General features: G+C 36.9%; 1 protein-coding gene across 3 annotated transcripts in view; it reads left to right on the top strand.

Moving 5' to 3' along the window:
• Positions 1–21113, top strand: part of LOC131435566 (potassium voltage-gated channel protein Shal) — a 556411-nt gene that overhangs the window by 517972 nt on the left and 17326 nt on the right. Inside the window, exon 10 of one of the 3 annotated variants that reach the window (XM_058603589.1) lies at positions 3746–3775. The exons of the other annotated variants lie outside the window; for them this stretch is intronic. Within the exon in view, the coding sequence (XP_058459572.1) occupies positions 3746–3775 (30 nt within the window). The remainder of the gene's footprint in view (positions 1–3745; positions 3776–21113) is intronic. 3 annotated transcript variants of the gene reach the window in all.

Raw genomic sequence — 21113 nt, forward strand, 5'->3', positions numbered from 1 at the left:
ATTAGCCCTTGGAAACATAATACTTTTCATTTCAATCTCAGTTTATTGGAGTTTTTTTCGGAACACGAACACACAATTTCCGGAATCAGGAACGATGATCCGTTACACTCAAAGTCAGCGTATTTTATCGTAAACTAACCATACCTGCCTAATGGATGAATTATACGGCTTTTTTAATGTATTAGGCTTGATTTTTCTGTGTCTATATATGAAATCACGCTCCTGAAAATGGAATACATACAGGCTGGTAATTCCGGAATTGAAATTTGGTAGTGTTATATAGTGTTTTTAGACCTTTTATTTTAACGTAAGCTTGTGAAAATTGAATAAGCGGTCACTGAGAAAATCGAGTGCACTTCTTTAGTTCATTTTGCACATTTTATCACGTAGCTCCCGAATCGGAAGTCGGATCCAGATGAAATTTCATAACACACTATGTGACTACAAGGTCTTTAGTTTGAATCTAAGTTGATGAGAATGATGTATTGGGGACGGGTATAGTGTGATGGGTAAGTCGATGCCTTTCACGCAGCCCGCCTGGGTTCGATTCCCAACCCCGCACATAGGGTCAGAAAGTATTTCTGGCCCGAAGAGGCGAATGACCTTAAGGTTAAAACCATCTATAATCGAAAAAAAAATAATGATGCGTAGGTACCAAAAAACGCTGTAAAAGGTTGATCCGAAATCTAAAATGGCGACTTCTGGTTTATGGATTTAAAAAAAATTATTTTTTGGTATTTTCGAAGCGGATTTGATGTGTAAGTACCGAAAAACAACAGTTGAGATTCGAAATTCAAGATGGCGCCTTCTGATCTATAGATATTCCTTCAAAACCCTTATAATATTTGTATTTTGGAACGGATTTGAAAATGCTGAAAAATGATGCTTGAGGTCGATTTGAAATTCAAGATGGTAACTTCCGCTCTAGTGATATTCCTTGAAAACCCTTACATATACCCATATTGTAACGGTTTTCAAGGAAAATCGGTAGACTGTAAGTCTCTATATTGATTTATGAGCAGACTTAGAACAACGTTTTCCGACCTCCACTCATCAAATCCGATCCGAAAATATCCATATTGTGAGGTGTTTTCAAGCAATACCCTTAAACCAAAAGTCTCCAGATTGAATTTCGAAATGAAATTAAACTAATTATGAAATCCGTCAAATCCGTACCCTTATTGTAAGTGTTTTCAAGGGATACCGATAAACCGAAGGTCCTTGTATTTCGAAACGAGCATTCGTTCCAAAAATATTTATATTTTAAGGGTTTTCAAGGAATATCGATAAACTGGAAGACACCATTTTCGGATTTAGAGACGACCACAAACATCGTTTCTCAGCTCCTACTCATCAAATCCATTCCGAGAATACGCATATTGTAAGGGTTTTCAATGAACCGGAAGTCACCATCTTGGATTTCAAAAAACACATCAAACATCGTTTTTCTGATTCTACTCTTCAAACCAGTTCCATAAATACCCATATTATAATGGTTTCCATGAAATATCAATGAGCCTAAACTTTTCATTTAGTACAAAAACCTCTTACTACGAAGGTTCATGAAAAAAGTGTACGTTCCCTGAGATATAGTTCATAAAAAAGTATTACGGTTTTTTGGGATTTGGTTCGAAAGAAAGGACGTAAAAGGAGGTAACGTGAAAAAGTGTACGTAAACGGAGTTTTGAGTGTAGCCTAACTCCAAAGTCTAAATCCATTTTTCGACTACGTCAAATCCTTAGGCTGATTTCACCGCTAATGACAGATTTCTTTTGAATTTGAATTTTGTATATTATTATTTTGGCTCAAATTTTGCACAAACGAAACAATTTACCATTTACACTCTAGCCTTACTTTTGAGAATGATTTTGATGTTTCAGAAACGGTGGGTCCGATCGATTTGGTGTCTTCTGCAATGTTTTAGGTAATTATAGGGACTATATAAAAAATTGAGTACTGCTGAAAAAAAAAAATCGTTTGATTTTGATTTTAAAAAGAACACTTAGCATTGAAATATCTCAAAAAAGGTATTTTTTTTTTACTTTTTGATATGTTGTACCTGAAGTCCAAAGTAAAATACTGTCCAATTTTTAGAATGGAGAAATAATATTTGAAAAAGTTACATATTTTCAAAATATTTCAAAATTGTCATATTTTTTAATGATTTTTTTTTAAATTTTATGAAAGAACGCTAAATTTCCAATTAAAAAGATGTTAATCAAAATTTTACTATATGCTACGGTTCTCGAGATACAGCGGTTTGAAAAGAATCGAGATTTTTTTGTAGTGATTTTCGGATGGTTATTTGAGTTTATTAAAAAAAACAAATTTTTACCCGAAAGAATTTTATTTTAAGTCCTTATAAAATGTTCGAGAGTCGCATTTGTTAAAGATTTCTTATTGTTTAATAATACATTGGGGTCTTATTTCACGCGGTTTTTCTTAAAATGAGGCTAGGGTCTAAATGATGAAAACAATCATCATCTTGGCGAATTTTTTTAAAGAACTATCGTTCAACAAAATAGATTCAAATATTTTGTATAATAAAAGGTATCATAAGAACACAATTTTGTAATTTTCTCGTGGAAAACAATTCCTTTTACAAAGTCCTTATAATTAACTAAAACATTGCAGAAGACACCAAATCGATCGGACCCACAGTTTCTGAAACATATATTATTGAAAATTGTAAAAGTGTCAAACTTCTGATGCAAATTTTTCTTTTTGATCATAAAGAATACATATGCAAAATTTGAGTCAAATGAAAAAATACAAGAAAAAATCGACTTTAGATTTCGTATGGAATTGCTCCATACTAAACTGCAAAGGAGGTAACATGTGTGAATTCAAAGAATATTCAAAGCGTTTTGTGCTTTCTGCACTCAACATGGTTGACACGATTTACAATATGCAGCAATCGTATGAAAAAACTAATAAATCAGACCCTTTTTTAATGCATTTGTTAATTACCCACTGCATGAGACCCACGGAAAAGACAGATGAGTCGTTGTCCTTCTGTTAAGTAGGCGAAACAGTTTTTGACGAAATTGTTAAAAAAAAGGTTGCTTTCGGTTAAATGAATCTTTCGGAGAAATGAAAAATAGAAATGATTTCTGACTGAAGAGTTGTAATCTAGCAAGAGAGACAAATTGAAAAAATGAATTAATGAATATTGTTAGAATCTTTTCAAAGACTCTGGAAAATTAAATAAAATTAGTTAGTTTTTTCAGACATCACTCAACACCCTGGTATGGCCGCTGAAGTCGACAGATTGTCCAACAGATTGATGCAGCTCGTGATTGCATCAAAAACCGAAACGGAATAAGGCTGTTGGTGATTTTTTTCCATTAAAAGTGAAATAAAAATATTTATTCTAACTGATCAACTGTTTTATTTTATAGGAAAAAATCGAATTTAGTTCGTCAATATATTAAGTGAGACGAGTTTTACTTTTGAAACCAACAACATTGGGGGCAGTGTTGTTCTCTATATATTGTTAGATTATGGCATCTTTATCGCATTTTCTTCTGTAACACAGAAATAGAAAAACCAAACTTTGCAATGGTGAGGGAAATTCATGCTTTACAATACACCTTTGTAAAAGTTAGTAATTTACTATTCATGCTGATTTAATTTTATTATAAAGTTTATTTCTTTGAAAGCACAAGCGGTACAGAAATTCACTTGATTCAAACTAAACATCTGAAGATAATTAATTTATTTACTTTTCATACTTTTTAAATAGGCTAATCTTTTAACGGATTCGCAGAAACAGGTGAACACAAAAGTTTTTGTTTTGAATATCCACTTTTTTACGGTGTTCAAGTTTTGTTACTATTTCTAAAGCTTACACTATGTTTTACTACAATTAATTCTGTTGTACATAAGCGTTTCTGCATATTTTTTATTCTATACGGCCGGTAGAGTATAAATTGTTGATACTGTAAACATTATGATAGAATGTTTCCGCCGTTTGTATGTAGATTTTTCGTTTAAACATGTTAATAACCGTTTCTATAAGCCTTAAAATAGTTTCAGATTCAAACACAAATAAAAATTGATTTCAGGCAGATCATATCACCAATAACGAATAGTCGAATGCTAAAATATGCAGTTGCAAATGGAACGCAATTTGCCCTCCCCCCCCCTTAGTCGAAGTACGCTGACTCTATCGTGCAGAACCCATTCAGTGAAATGTGACAATTTGATGGTTGATTGCACTCGGCGTAATCTGTTTCCTCCCCGAAATCGCGCCGGTCCAACAAATCGAACTAACGAGGACGAACAATTTCCTGGATGCACCGAGCGATGGCTTTATTAACCCCTTTTCGTCGCTTTTTCCATTACACCAACGCATAAATCTCGAGTTTTTTTTTTGGAGGAAGGGGGCCACAGAAAAGATATTTCATCTACATTTGCATTGCGCGGAATAATCCTATAGGTCGGATCGGAATGGTGATAGTAACGCTAAAACGAAAAAAAGAAACATAAGCAATCCGATGGTAGTTATTCGAATATCGATATGTGGCGGAACGGCGAAAGTGACCGGGCAACCTGTGCATTGGTGGAAAGTTAGTAGTTCGCAAACGACCTGCAAATCCATTAGCAGTGCAAAAAAAAACAAGAAGCCTAACCCGAAGTTAAACATTCAGCAAATCGTTTCCGAAATGCTTCCAGCCATGCGGTGTCGGGTGATAAATTGCATTGCAACTGGTGAACATTTGTTTTCTCACTCCTGTTACACATACCAAATTTTCGTAGCGGACAAAAAAGAAAAAAAAACCGTTGGTTTTTTGGCGAATGCATTTGCTGCATCCAGCCAGCACCGGGGTTCTCACGTTCGTTCCATTCTTTGGTGGCAGCTGTATGAATGCATCTGCGGGACCGACCGGTGCTCCGCAGTTTGCCATATTACCGAAACATAATATCAGTGGTAACGATGTTACGCCTTAATTTACATAAACAACAGAACGCTAAATAACACTTCGAACAGTGTCCAATCAGATGATGCTTGTGCTACTCTAGCGCCCTACGATAACATCGAAGTACCGGGGTACCGATTCCGGGTATTCAACTGCGAATTGCCATGCATTCGAATATTTGCCAGTTGCAAACATCCACATTCGATAATGGGATTGTGAAACACCGATGACACCGAAACAGGAGCGCAGGAGTAGAGAGCAGTGGTAGTGGATCGTTTTTCACACTCGTGTATCAAATGCAGTTTCCGCTCGAAATGCGGTTCCACATGTGAAGAAGAATGTAAAGCACGGCCGAATGTTTGGTTCGGCGGGAAAATTTGTCCTGCACTCGCCTGGAATAGAAACGAACGGAATGAACAGCGCGCTCGTGCCAAGCATTCATATTTCTTGGAAAAATGTTATTTCGGCTGTTGAAACTATAACGAGCTTGCAAATGGGAATTTTAGTGTCGATTTTTCAACAAACAAAACGATTGTATGCGAGCGACCGAGCGGGCGGAGACTTGAGAGTGCGAAACCAACCCGCATGCACTTGAAAAGTAGTCAACGGTTCGAGATTGCGGTTGTTAAGCAGCTAGGAGCCGTCTGTCCGGCCTGCAAGTACTATGAAGTGTTTATTGCCCTACTAGTTCATAGTTCATAGGAGGTCTGCGAACGATGAAAGTGATATTTTCGCTGTTCCGGTAATAAAACCATTTAGTGGACCAATTGGGATGAGTGCTATGAAACCGTAAGCACAATTCTAGTGTTGGGGGGGATTTTGTTTTGGAAAATTTGCATTGTCTGCAACTCTGCACTCGCTGTTAACACACATTCAGTTTCATTTAGGAGTGTTCTTCATTCTGAGTCCATTTAGATATTTTCGATTATTTACATATTTTTATCATATTTCATTTAGTGTCTTTCTGCTTCATTTTCAATTACTAACCCACTCTTGCATCCTGATCGGAATCTCATGACACCAACGAAGAAGCTCCGTGTTCAACTCTCCAACCACCAAGCACGAACAATAGTCGGAGCGGTATTCTCAAATGGATGTATCTTTTTTTTTCGTGTAGTATCAAATTGAAGCGTAGTGCTGAAATTTTGTGAACCTTTTTTACGTTTTTTGAAAGTGTTATTTTTATTAAGATGACACCGAACTGTATTGGTTGTTTTCGGCAACCCATTCGTTGCTACTAGTTCTTGGAGTTTACATAAATAATTTGTTCGTTTGCTGGTTTTTTGCTGTTTTTTGGTCGGCCGATCTCTAGTGTTTTTGGCGCTATAAGACTGCTAGCACCAACCACTACTAAAGTCCTTTATTGCCTTGTCAAGCGAGTTCCGTCAGTTTTGATTTGCGAATATTTGACCAAAACAAAGATGAATTCAAAACAATGTGGAGAATGCCATCATGATATAAACGACTTGGAGCCAGTGCGCTGTGGCTTATGTGAAACTCCTTTCCACATCAGCCAAAACTGCTGTGGCTTCAATCTCCGTTCCTGTAAGGATGTTTTTGCCCAAGGTAAAGCAGTATTTATTTGCACAAAATGCAAGAACGAGATAAACGGCAGAAGTATTCGTGCGTTTATTGAGGACCAAAATCAAAAAGCTGAATGTTCCGACTCTAGCAATAACAATATCAATACACAAATCCAGCAGCTATCTGGTACTGTTGAGGTGCTTAGTAAAAAAGTGGATTGCATTGTTAGTGCTTCCACTCAAAACTTCCGTCACGGAAGAATGCCAGTATGGCCTGCATTGAACGCTAAACGTCGTCGGGGCGAAGACGGTCTATCAGTGCGCCCAGCTTTTGACCGTGGCACAAATGATATCGATTTTGGAGATCTCTCTGTTCCATTCATCATGCCTGCTTCAGCACCTCCTAAGTTTTGGCAGTACTTGTCTGGATTTCAACCACTAATCAGCAATAATGACGTGCAGAAGATAGTGGCTCGCTGCCTAAATTTGACTGGTTCGATCGATGTCATTCGTCTCGTGCCAAAAGGTGTGGATGCAGCTAATTTGAACTATATTTCGTTTAAAATCGGTCTTGACCCAGTACTAAAGCAGCAAGCACTCGACGCAGCAAGTTGGCCTTCAGGAGTAATGTTTAGAGAGTTCGTGAATTTTTAAAACCATCTGATGCGGAATCCGTTTGTCTTCATTGGAAAGCAGCTTGCAACGTCAACGTTATAGCAAATGCTTCCAGTGGCAACTGTTTGAATGCACTACGATCTACAGTGGACGATGGAAGCACTTGTGCTCCCGTCAGAGGCGAGTATTCAAACAATCCTGTCCAACCACCTGCATTCAATAGTTACCCCTTGCAGCGTATTCCTGATCATGACAGCAGTGTATCCTTTTTCTACCAGAACGTGAGAGGACTAAGGACGAAAATTGACGATCTGTTCCTGACTTCCGCTGACTGCGAATTTGACGTGGTTATTTTTACTAAAACCGGACTTGACGAATGCATCACTTCACTTCAACTATTCGGTATGGCTTATAATGTATTCCGTTGTGATCGTTGTTCCCGAAATAGCAGCAAATCTCGGTTTGGCGGTGTTCTGATTGCGGTGGCTCAAAAGTTTTCTAGTAAATTGATTAACTTACAACATGGGCAAAATATTGAACAAGTTTCTGTCTCAACAAGGATTAAGGGAAAACATTTGAAAATATCTGCTGTTTATATTCCGCCTGATCGAAGTCGGGACGTCAACGTAATTAACGAGCATGTTGCCTCCGTGCAAGAATTATGTGATAATTGTACCGATGAGACTGTTCTTGTGTGTGAAGACTACAATCAACCTCGTATAAGTTGGACTGAAAATAATTCTGATGCTATGTGCAACAACGCACAATTGCCATCGGCTAGCCATGCTTTGCTTGACGGAATTGAATTCTTAATTGAATCTTTAATAATCTCGGTCGCGTACTTGATCTGGTGTTTTGTCCATCCGATTGTGAAGCTACAGTCGACCTCAGCTTAGCCCCGCTGCTCCCCGTTGACACCCATCACCCACCGCTTGCTATTTATCTTCCAACGAGTATTGTTAGCGTTCACTCATCGATTTATTCATTATCGGTTGGCGACAGTAACAGTGTATGGCCACTAAATTATAAATTATTGGATTTCACTGCGCTCTCTGATCATTTGAGAAATATCAATTGGGCGGTATTGTTTTCAACTGAGGACGTTGACGATATGGCAAGGATTTTTTGCAGTGAAATCAATCAGTGGCTTGATAGTAATGTACCTCGTATCAGGCCGGCTGTCACTCCAGCATGGAGAACATCAAAATTACGTCAATTGAAACGTGAGCGGAATTCCTGTCAACGTAAGCTGCGGCGGAATCGATGCTTAGCAAATACTATAAAATTTCACCAATCTGTAAATGCATATCGCACACTGAATTCGACATTGTATAGATCGTATGTACTTAAAGTGCAGACAAACCTCCGAAGAAACCCTCGTAATTTCTGGCGATTCGTAAATTCAAAGAGAAAATGTTCTTCAATCCCCTCAAACGTATTTTTGGACAATACGGTTTCTGCTTCAATTCCAGAATCTTGTGAACTATTTGCGAGTTTCTTTGCCGGTGTTTTCTCGAGTAGTTCTACCTCGACATTCGACGCGAATGACGCTGCTTCAAATGTACCTACAGATTTGTTGGATTTGGATATTTTTACCGTTACACCATACTTGGTTGAACAAGCAGCAAAAAAACTTAAACGCTCCTTTTCTCCTGGTCCGGATGGTATACCATCCGTTGTTTTGTGTCGCTGTATTTCAACTTTAGCAGAACCATTTGTGCATCATTTTTAAATCGATCGTTTGAGCAAGCTAGGTTCCCTCGTATATGGAAACAGTCGTTTATTTGTCCCATTTATAAAAGTGGTGATCGACGTAATGTAGCGAATTATCGTGGAATAACAAGCCTCTCGGCATCGTCGAAATTATTCGAGATAATTGTGAGTGTTGCAATTTTGGATCGCGCAAAGAATTATATCTCATTCGATCAGCATGGTTTTATGTCGGGGAGATCAGTTACAACGAATTTGTTGGCCTTCACATCCCAGTGCAAAGCTAGTATGGAAGCTAAAACACAAATGGATGTTATCTATACCGATCTCAAAGCTGCTTTTGACAAAATGGATCATAAAATACTTCTTTGCAAATTATCTCGCCTTGGATTATCTTCGCAACTCGTATCTTGGTTGGACTCATATCTTTCCGATAGGAAATCACGCGTGAAAATAGACCACAGCACATAATCCGAGTTTTCGAATAAATCAGGTGTCCCACAAGGTAGTAAATTAGGATCCCTGTTGTTCGTATTATTCTTCAACGATGTGGCGTTGCTTTTGGGAGCTGGATGTAAATTAGTCTACGCAAATGATTTAAAACTGTATCTCACTGTTCGTAGTGTAGATGATTGCCAGCGACTACAATGTCTGCTTACATTGTTCAGCGATTGGTGCAGGAAAAACAAACTCATGATAACAGATCGGCTGAAAAGTTCGTATCGTTTCTATGCGAGAGGGCCACTAAAATTAAATCCATACCATTTTCACTTAGTACCAACCTTCAAAAGATACGTGTATAAATTTGACAGCTGTCTGATTATTAGTTTGTGAGATATTGCATTTTGAGTGAAGCTACTTTTGCTATTGTGAAAAAAATGGAAAAAAAGGAATTTCGTGTGTTGATGAAACACTACTTTTTGATGAAAAAAAGTGTCCCCGATACCAAAAAATGGCTTGATGAGTGTTATCCAGACTCTGCACTGGGCGAAGCAACAATTCGTAAGTGTTTTGCAAAATTTCGTACTGGTCATATGAGCACCGAAGACGATGAACGCAGTGGACGTCCAAAAGAGGCTGTTACCGATGAAAACGTGAAAAAAATCCACAAAATGATTTTCAATGACTGTAAAGTGAAATTGATCGAGATAGCTGACACCCTAAAGATATCAAAGGAACGTGTTGGACATATTATTCACGAATATTTGGATATGAGAAAGCTTTGTGCAAAATGGGTGCCGCGTGAGCTCACAATCGATCAAAAACAACAACGAAAAACCATGCTGAAATTGAACGAATTGGGCTTCGAATTGCTCCCTCATCCACCGTATTCTCCAGATTTGGCCCCCAGTGACTTTTTTCTGTTCTCAGACCTCAAGAGAATGCTCGCTGGTAAAAAATTTAGAAGCAATGAAGAGGTAATCGCTGAAACTGAGACCTATTTTGAGGCAAAGGACAAATCGTACTACAAAAATGGTATCGAAAAGTTGGAAGATCGCTATAATCGCTGTATCGCTTCTGATGGCAATTATATTGAATAATAAAAACGAATTTTGGCAAAAAAATGTGTGTTTCTATTAAACGATACGAACTTTTCAGCCGAACTGTTAAGTGTAGCCAAGTGCTAAGTCATCACATTTCATAGGATTTCATCTCCAGTCATATTTGACTATAACATTGATGGTACAATTATCTCTAGAGTGGATCAAGTGTGTGATCTTGGTGTACAGTTGGATGCTAAACTGACGTTCGATGCTCATCGTTCTCAAATCGTTTCGAAAGCAACACGTCAATTGGGTTTCATCGCTAAGATTGCAAAGGACTTTAAAGACCCGCTTTGCCTTAAGGCTTTGTATTGCTCACTCGTTCGCCCAATTCTCGAAAACGCGTCGGTAATCTGAACTCCGTATCAAGTATCGTGGAGTCTTAGAATTGAACGAATGCAGAAACGATTTGTTCGTATGGCATTACGAAATTTACCGTGGAGAGATCCAGTAAACTTGCCACCATATTCAGACAGATGCCAATTGTAAGGAATCGACACGTTACAGCGACGTAGAAAAATTCAACAGGCGTGGATAATTGCTAAGTTGATCAACGGAGAGATTGATGCTCCTGAACTGCTTTATGACCTTAATTTTCGAATACCGAATAGATCACTGCGTAACACAAACCTGCTTCAGAACCGATTCCATAGGACTGTATTCGGATACAACGAGCCAATTACTGCATGTATAATAACATTCACTACAGTAGTAGAGTTGTTTGAGTTTGGAGAGCCTTCCCGCTGCTTCGTTGAAAAAATCAAGCGTTCTGAAATAATCTGACTATGGATAATTTAATTTGTTATAAGTTGTTTGTAATAGCTTTAAAGTAGTTGTGTAGTTGTCATGTAATTTTTGTGATTGTTTTAAAAGATAGTGGTTTTTATGCCTATCTGAGAATGATATACATTTTTCAACTCAAATGGGCTTTTTCCCACTCTGTTAGTCCATTTAGACATCAGTCCGATGGATTTTGTTTAATAAATAAATAATAAATAATAAATAATCTTCGTTGTTCCTGAACCGATTTGACTACTTACGGTATCAATGGAGTTTTTTTAAATGTCTAAATCAATGTAGACTTGGATTTAAGGATTTTGATCGACTTTATAGAACTGAAAATGTCGGAGCAATGTATTGTAAAATGTCCTAGCATCGCAACTATTGTTGAGAGACTTAAAATTTTTCACCTTGACTTACGTTTTTTTTTTTCGAATTTTGGCCTCGAAACGTGCTTAATCCACCCAGCAGTGAGATGATTCCTTTGTCTCTCGAAATTTGTGACCAGAACGATTGGTCATCGATTGCTTTGTTAAATTAAGTAGAACAACATTTTTTTCTAAAATAATCAGGACAATTTCAATAAATATACATTACGGTGGGACAAAATATTGATTTCCGCTCCACTAAACTTTTCGTGTTCCTTTTTTTTTGCACCGTGCAAAATTTTAGTTCGATCGGAGAAACTATGTTCTCGCGCCCGAGGTTTAAAAATTGTATGGGATTCAGTATGGAGAAATTCACTTTTTACCAAAAAATCGGTTAGAGATCAACCTATGAACTCTAAAAATCAGTGCGTATGTCATTTTTGTAAATTTAACGAGGAAGAAAAAATTTGAAGTCGGCAAAACAATTCGACATTTGTAGAAAAAGTTATTAAAGGAAAACCGACACAAGGTCCGAACAATGGCTCATTCCTAAATATATCTAGCATCACTTTTGCTAGTGGTGGTAATATGATTTTGCTTTCTTTTATTATGCTATAACGGTTGATCAGAGTTGTTTGATGTCTTAACGATAGTTACTCAGTTTAGCACGAGGATTTTTTTCATGTGACAAGCCATGTTCCAAAACTCACTGTAAAGACACAAAAAAGTCTAGCTTTATGATTTGAAGAAATAATTTTTTGGAGTCTTCTACAATATTTTAGAAAAACTCAAATCCAATAACTTTGCCGAATACACAAACTCTCTATCTCTTATAGTTTAGAAGATACACACGATACTATTTTATGCAAACAAAAACAATTTACATAAATATTTGTGTCTTTACAGTAAGGTTTGGAGCATGGTTTGTCACTAAAATATACTCTTCATTCTAAGCTAAGTAACTATCGTCAAGACATCAAACAACGCAGATCAACCATTATAGCATAATAAAAGAAAGCAGAATAATATTACCACCACTAGCAGCAGTGATGCTAGATATATTTAGGAATGAGTCATGATTCGGACCTTGTCTCGGGTTCCCTTTAATAACTTTTTCTACAAATGTCGGATTGTTTTGAAGTTTTCAAAGTTTTTCTTACTCGTTAAATTTCCTACAAAAATGACTGTTTAGAATTACCATACTTACCCACCGAATTACCCGCTAAAGAAAATTAGAGTGTAGAGTATACCTTGTAACCCCAGTTTAATTTGTTGATCGTACATGATTGACATTCCTTCTCACACGTTCGTTGCACACTACTACTACCGTGATTTACTGCTGGGGTGAAGCAGAAAATTAATAGAGTAAACTTTTTATAGTTTGACCGTCGAAGAAAGCACATCGCTGAAAAATAAAAGCAGTTAAATTATTGAAATCCTCTTTCTTACCTGTTACCGAAGAGTCCGTTAAGGGTGAAGGTGCGCATTTTTTTCTCGAATATACCGGACACAACAATGACATACGCACTGATTTTTAGTGTTCATAGGTTTTTTTTTAAAGATATTTTTTATTCAGGCCTATTTGCGTACCAGCTTTACGTGGCCGATTGAGCAGATTTTTTAAATAATTTTTTTTTGAGTTGGATCTCGTTGTCACCCTTTTTCTAGGCGGAGAGGAGCTTCCATTTCCCTCCTGAGAGGATTGAGGGGCACTTCGTTCGTGGTTCGTCTCGTCATCCATTGCCGCATCGATGGTATTGTTGTTGGTTTCATTGCTAGTTGCTGGAGATGAGCGTTGTTGTACATTGTTTGCTGTTGCTGGTTGGTTGGATGGTAAGTTGTTCACTGCAGTTAATGCACTTTGTTCTATAGGGGATACGTTGGATGGTTTCGTTGAAGTGGATGCTTCACTGTTGTTGGTGACTGTTACAGGTGTACTGGGATTGCTTTGGGTTGGTGTGACGGAAGCACTGTTGTCCTTTGGTGTAGTTGTCTCCTTGTCCAGTTTATCACATGGCTTACCGCAGTGAACAGCTTTTTGACAATACTGACATGTGGCCATCTGATTGTCATAGGTAACAAGTGATTTGCACGGAATTCTTGTATCTTGACCGAAAATCACATAAGAATGTATAGGCTTCTTCAAGTTTATGCGTTATAAACGTACGCCATTTAGAATACCGGGGAGAAAGTTCTTCCACTTTTCTTTTTCGATGGAGAGAATCTCTCCCTATTGGGACATAGTTTTGCGAATATATGAATCGGTGACACTTGAGTGAAGATCATGCACACGCACTTCTATAGCACTATCATCCATATATACTGGAATGTTGTACTGGATGTTTTCGTGCTCCACATCGTGCACATTATTATTGTCTTTTGCGAATTGAATTGCGTCCAACTCTTTATAAAACTGGATATAAACAACATTATTTGTCTTACTGCATTGAAGTAAATGCACACGTTTAATGTCAAGATGCATTTGCTCCTGAAGCAAACCTTCAAGTTCTCGTATCGAAAGTCGAATTTTGCACTGCCTGAAGTCTACAACAACTGTATTCTTTCATAGCGGCGGTAACTTTTGTTCGTTTGGTTCACTCATTTCGAGGTCTATTGTTCACTACACAATACTGTACTTGGTTTCTTCTGTTCCCAACGTAAGCGGTTTTGTTTTATCGACTGACTTGGATGAGATGTAAAACCGAACTGTGAGTTCATAGTCAAAAAGTTCATTTCTCCATGCTAAATCCCATACAAACTTTAAACCTTGGGCGTGAAAATATAGTTTCTCCGATCGAACTAAAATTTTGCATGGTGCTTATGGGACCCAGAAGGAACAAGAAAAGTTTAGTGAAGCGGAAATTAATATTTTGTCCCACCCTAATATACATATTTTGTCGTGAATACGACTTACTATAAGGCGCCTTTTCCAAATTAACCCTTTACAAGAATGGGTAGAACTTAATTGTGAATACACCCAAACCTCCATTTACGTAAAAACGGGACTTCGTAAATCGAATTATGACGTAAAAAAAGTTTACGTTATTTTTAATTTTCGACGAAAAAAAAGTTTTTCCTTTGTATGTATATTATTGGATATGTATAAAATAATGGGTAACTGTGAAAAAAAATTATTAATATTTGCAGGAAAAGGATGTTCTAGGTCGCATCAATTTCCAAGATGGTGACTTCCGGTTCATCGATATTCGTGACAAACCATCAGAATATGGGTATTTTCGGAACGGGTTTGATGAATACATGTCAGAAAACGATGTTTGAGGTGGTTCTGAATTCCAAGATGGCGACTTCCGGGTTATTCACCTGAGTAGCTGTATAGTTTACATTTATTTCAAAATGTTTGAAAATCAATGTAGACAACTTTGAGGAATCGTAGTGCGAATTAAATTTTTGGGTGCCTTCCGAAACGAAAACTGAAAACAACCAAAAATGAAATAAGTTTATTCGGTTATCGACTGTCCAAATCTGCAAACCCGATAAACCTGATTAATTTATGTGAAATAGACATTTTTATACTAATCACCCTGTATCCTCGCCTTAGACAATCTAAAGACTTTTCATTTGAATCTTGGATAATTCTTAGACTTCATTTGAATCTTAAAACGGGTCAGCCATTTACGAGAAAAATGAGTTGCAGAATTTTAATTTCGTTTCACATGTCCTCCTGTAGCTCCGGAACCAGAGGTCGGAACCGAACGTAATTCAGGAACCTTGTTTGGGAGCATACGACTTTTCATATAAATCTGAGTTTTTAGAAAACGGTTTAACCATCTTCGAGAAAATTGAGTGAAATTATTTGTCACACACGCATTTGCTGATCTCGTCGAACTGATTCGAATGGTATGTGGGTGTTATGTTCTTCCAGCATTTACTGCTGTAAGTAGTTTAAATCAATATAATTATGGAATTGCTTTCGACTCGAAAATGCTTGCCATCATCTAGTTTACATGTGTCATATTATAACCAAGGATGGCTTTTATTGTATCAAAGAACGTTCGCTGGCAACTCTTCAACGATTGAATCAGTGCCATCAAAGAGAGTTGGAAATCATCGCAACAACAACAAAAAAACGGCATGGCTCATTTAACATAGAATCGACAACACTGCGAGAGCGAATTTCTCTCGATGACATTTCTGAGAATCAAAGGTTGGCACGCCGCTGTGGGGATCTTCCCTGAAGCAACAAACGGTCTCTTATTCTCGTTTCGCGATCCGATTCTATACAGGCAGTTGATAATTGCGATAGAAACATTTTACTATTGCCGCTTATTCTAACTATGTGCATATAATCTTTGTATAAGTTGTGTCTATGAAAATGTATGTGAATGCTCCACACAAGGGTTTTGAAATATTGCAACCTAGTATGAGAATCATCAAGCAACGATCATTATCAGACTGTAATTTTTTTAAGGGCCGAGAAATACTCAGAGTATGAAGTGGAGCGAAGGAATGTAGAAAAATTCTCTCGCGGTTCATGCATTGAGAGACTCGAGTTCTTGTAGCATCTTCTACCGGATTGAAAATGTTGTATACAATATAGATAGCAATATAGCAGGTTCTGTGAAATTTTCAGCAATCACCAACACTGATTATAACAACTATGTTGCAAAAAACGAACCGTGCTAAAATCGGTCCGAGACAAAATATCATGCTGTACACAGTCTTTTGGGTACTTAGAAACAAATGTATGTGACAGTATAAAAAATCGTGTTTTATGCTGCTTCCAAGCATTTCTTTGCCAGACAGCGCTCAAAACTTCTACTGCTAGAATAGGGGAAAAAGTCGCTTACACAAATATTTCGATATCTCCGTTAAAAATGGACGGATTTTAACAATCTATGGCTTGTTGGATAGGTATTACCGTGCGTAATCGAAGTCTGGAAATATATTCTGTTTTCAAGGTCAATTGTGACAGATACTGTCAAAAAATTTTGACATAAAACTTCTTATAACTCAAAAAGTAAACATCCTATCTCAGAACCATTCAATCGCCCAGAACTCGGTGACGGGGAGACCTTTCATTTGGGACTAGTTTGATCAAAATCGGTCCAGCGGTCTGAGATCTCGACCTCTTAGTTGACAACACACATACACACACAGACATTTGCTCAGTTCGTCGAGCTGAATCGATTGGTATATAACATTTGGCCGTCCGGGCCTCGGAAAATTTTTCTAAAGTTTGAGCGAATTCTATACCTATTTTTTATATTTATAGAAAAAGGTAAAACCGAACACCGTGAATTAAAATAATTGGGTAACAAACCGAAAACTGGAATTACTTTTTAAATTGTGGGAAATGAAATTGTTGACCTTTTTAAACACCAAGTAAAACCAAAATTTATTTACCAAAAATCATTCATTTCAAAATTCATTATAATATCTACATAAATATTTGACATGAAAAGATATTACTGACTATTTTTTTTACTGTGAATCAAAAAATTTGCTTATTTCCACCCCTGGTTTGAGGTCATTTTGAAATCCTTGATAACCCTTACAATTTGTGTCGATATTTCTCGAATGGTTCGAACTTTAACAATATGCATATTTTCGGAACGGTCAAACATCGTTTGCTGACATCTACTCATCAAACCCGTTCCGAAAATATCCATATTGTAGTAATTTCCATGGAATATTAATGAGCCGGAAATGATTTTCATTGTATGCAAAAACCTCTCTTTCCGAATTAGGTTCGTAAAAAAAGTTTACGTTATTTGAGATTTTGTTCGTAAAAAGAGTTACGTAAAAAAAGTTACGTAAAAAAAGTTTACGTAAATGGAGATTTAGGTGTATCTCGTGTTGTTTTTAAGGCAGCAACATAATTTCTTCTCCATACCATCGGAAGTATGTTCAGAAATTTTTGATAGAATTTTCAGTAGCATGAGATATCCAAAACTAACTCAAAGTTGAAGTTTTCTAAAATGTTTGGTTATATTAAGGCGAAATTCATAAATGTTTATGAAACTTTATGTCTACCTAGCGGTTTATTTTGAGCTGCTGGGTCACATAACAGTTTAACATAAAGTGCCCTATGCACAAAAATAGGTTAACCTCTAAAATGTAACATATTTATATATGAGGCATTCCACCCAAATTTTTTTTCATCTAACAATTTTTTTTCGGTAAAGATCTCGAAAATATTCGACACGTATTTTACTAGATATGATTTTTTGAAGTTTCGCGTTTTCAAATAAGAGCCTCTTTTGAACAGCCTATACTGTAAAACCTAATAAAGATACAAAAATTCGTCCAAGGCATGAAATATGTGTCTTTTCCATAGTCTTCAAATAAGCGATTCCATAAAACAACCTTTGAAGTTAATTTAATGAAAAAAGTTAAAAATTAAAAAGTATGGGTATGTAACGCCAGCGACATAACTGGATGTCGTGAATACGAATAAAACTGACACTTTCAATTCCGAATATCAATTAGTTGATCGATTGTGTGAATTGTGTCTTTTCGCCGCTAGAATTTGAAACGATACACCTAAAATAAAGTACAGATTAGTTACATTGAACATTCTGACATACAATTAAATATTACGATTAATTGTATGTCAAAATGTGAATTCTTTATGATAAAATAATGGTGGTTCTAAAAAAAACCTTCTATGAAGACTTCGTGATGGAGAGTGACAAGTTGAGTTCGAATCTATTTTGAGTCGGTGCGATGCATTTTATATAGCAAATCAGCAGAAAATTCTATACAGTGTAGTGAAGGAAAATTTCGTATAATACTTTGGGTATACAATTATGGTTCCAAATAACAACATACAGAATTTTGATGTCGATTATTTCATTTTGGACTTAAATATTACAGTAAAAGAAACTATCAAAGGGCAGTACGGGATTAATTTCTGGCATTCAGAAGGGCCAACTTATGTAATCCTCTAAGATATTAAACACTGTTGCGAATTCTGCATTGCAAAAGTGGCACAAAATAGATCAAATAATCTCTGATTTGCACTACACTGATGGTTTTATTTACCGCTTTGCAAATAAGCAATATTTATAGTTCTTTAAAATTTGGAGCCATAATGTTCCCCATTGTGTCCATTTTTCGTTTGATTTTGCATAATGTTCCCCATTGTTGTCCATTTTTCGTTGCATTTTGCTCTAATGCAAACGACCAGCAGCACGATGACGCAATGTTCCTTGAGGGCAAACTGGCTCTGTGACCTGTGCATTTGAGGTTTTGTACCACACGGTCGTTTATACTTGGTTTGTTCTTACTAATGTTGGTGGGAGAACTTCACCTCGATAGTGATGGGCGAGCGCTCACGAGCCGTTCATTTGAACCAACTCGTAGCAATGAGCGAACGTACCACGGCTCTTCATAATTGAACCACGGCTCTCAAGAAGACCTTGGCTCTCAATATTAAAAGATAGCCAAGCTACGAACACTGGCTCATCCGTGCTGCCGCTCAAATTTGACAGCCGTGTTTCGTATATTCTAAGCTATTAATGTGCGCTCACGAGCCGTTCAAAAGGACCGCGGCTCTCAAAAGCCATGTCACTCAGCATTGAAATATTGGCCTTCTAAAGGCAGTTCGACATGTAGATGATGTTTTCTAATGAAGCTGTCAAAATGCATAGAAATATGTATTCTACAGTGAATTTTTATTAATTTGTGGTTGAGATTCGAATAATCGAAGAATATTCTGAAGTAATTGAGGAAAGAAAACATTGATTTCTTCCTATAGAAATTTCAACTAATCTATTTTAATATCCAGCTTGAAAATAAATCTATTTTCTTCGAATTCGGAATTTGTTTCGGTTTTTAGTTAAGGTTATTTTGAACGCTAGAGGAATAGATCAATTTCTAATCAATTTTGTATATTTGGTTAAGTTTTCGCATCTGTACAGTCCTTTAAGTGACATTTCGTAATGTACGGAACGAATCAAATCTTTTGAAAACGATCAGCAAAACATTTTCTCACATGTTCAAATCGGAACTGAAAATTTTCATTGCTTGAAAAAGAACCTTGGGTGCTGCAAAAATAAGAGGGGTAGGATTTTCCTCACACGAAAAATAACTTTACGCATAAATGTTTATTATTAATATATAAATGATTTTTCAAGTAGAAATTTGTTTTCCTTGCGTTTTGAAAAATGAACTTGTAATCATCATCTTCGCACACATACACCTTTAGTTGTGAAACACAACGTTACCGCTCGTGTATTTCCGTGACTCCAACACTCACTCTCTCGAACCGCTTCTCCACATTGACATTTATTGAGAGCCGTTCAATTGAACCGGCTCTTACGAAAGAGCGTTCGGTTCAGAGCCGCTCATTGAAATGAGAGGTATTGCCCATCACTACACCTCGACATCCAGTTCCGTCTGATGCACTAGAAGCAATGAACGATTTTCAATCATAGTTTACCTTTTATAATCGTAAGCAGATAATCGAAATTGATATGTGCTGCATTTTCCTCATTCTTTCCAAAAGATTTAGTAAACTTTGTTTTTCAATTATTTATGGTTATCTCACACTGTTGAAAATTTAATCGCAAATTCCTGATCATATTTCCGATAGTTTGTCGAAAAAATTATGTTGTTGGGTAAAGTACATCAAGAGATATTCGCGATACAGTTCTGACCATTCTTGTACAGGGTAAATTTTGAAAAGGCGCCCCATAGTAAAGTAAGTCGTATTCACGACAAAACAAATAAAAAAACTTCAAACTTGGGCCTAATTTTTTTTCTTATTTAGTTGAAAAAAGAAGCCTTTGGGGCTTAACTCAATCTTGGAAAAGTTTCAGAGTGGAAAGATTAATACTTTCGGAGTTAGATGAAAAAAAAATTTTTGTGGCTTATTTTCCGTGACATGCCCCATATGTAATTATGGTAGTTATATTTTCATAACATCGACCCTAAATGAAAAAAAAATTGGTGTAAGAACACCAACAGCAACTGATCATCACAACAAAATTTGCAACTTTAGTAGAAAGTTCAGTTGAATCTGTTCCGCTCATCCGAGATTAGTTTCATAGGAAGAGCGATGATACACAGCTTCGAGTGAGGGTCAATTTCCCGATTCAATCCGTCTTGCACGAGTAGCAGTAATTTAATGAGTTCTAATTCAACGGTGTGAATAGAGTTAGCATGCCGGATTGAAAGAATCGCTCACAAGTGAGGATATTTCAAAGCAAACCGAATGAATGAAATCCGTCTAATACCAATACGACGATGCTTCAGATGAGTTGAATAAAACCTGATTGAATGCTGATGAAACTCGAAGGAGCCTACGTAAAACCCATGGCATGGATTTGAGACTGGAACCAGATCTGCATTAGCAGCAACGGAACGAAAGTAGTTTCCAGTTGAACAGAATGTTCTACACTTCGATCAAGCTCAAATGTATAGCTTCTCTAAAGTTATCCTTCTATATCATAGGCTCTTCAGCAGCAGGGTGAGGTTTTCCATGAAACCACCCTTCCACGATTCCAGAGTTGAATGAAGCATCCGGACGATTTTTTTTCTGCCGCGTGTTAAACTCTGTTCGCGTATGATGTCGAAAAATAACTCTACAGCAACATTTCATTTCCGTTGAGATTCCATTTGTACAGCGTTGAGAGGTCGATTGATACCACTTTTTTAGGGCGATTTCCAGCAGAGAGTTTTTCAGGT

Source organism: Malaya genurostris, chromosome 3 (assembly GCF_030247185.1).
Source record: "Malaya genurostris strain Urasoe2022 chromosome 3, Malgen_1.1, whole genome shotgun sequence".
Classification (NCBI taxonomy): domain Eukaryota; kingdom Metazoa; phylum Arthropoda; class Insecta; order Diptera; family Culicidae; genus Malaya; species Malaya genurostris.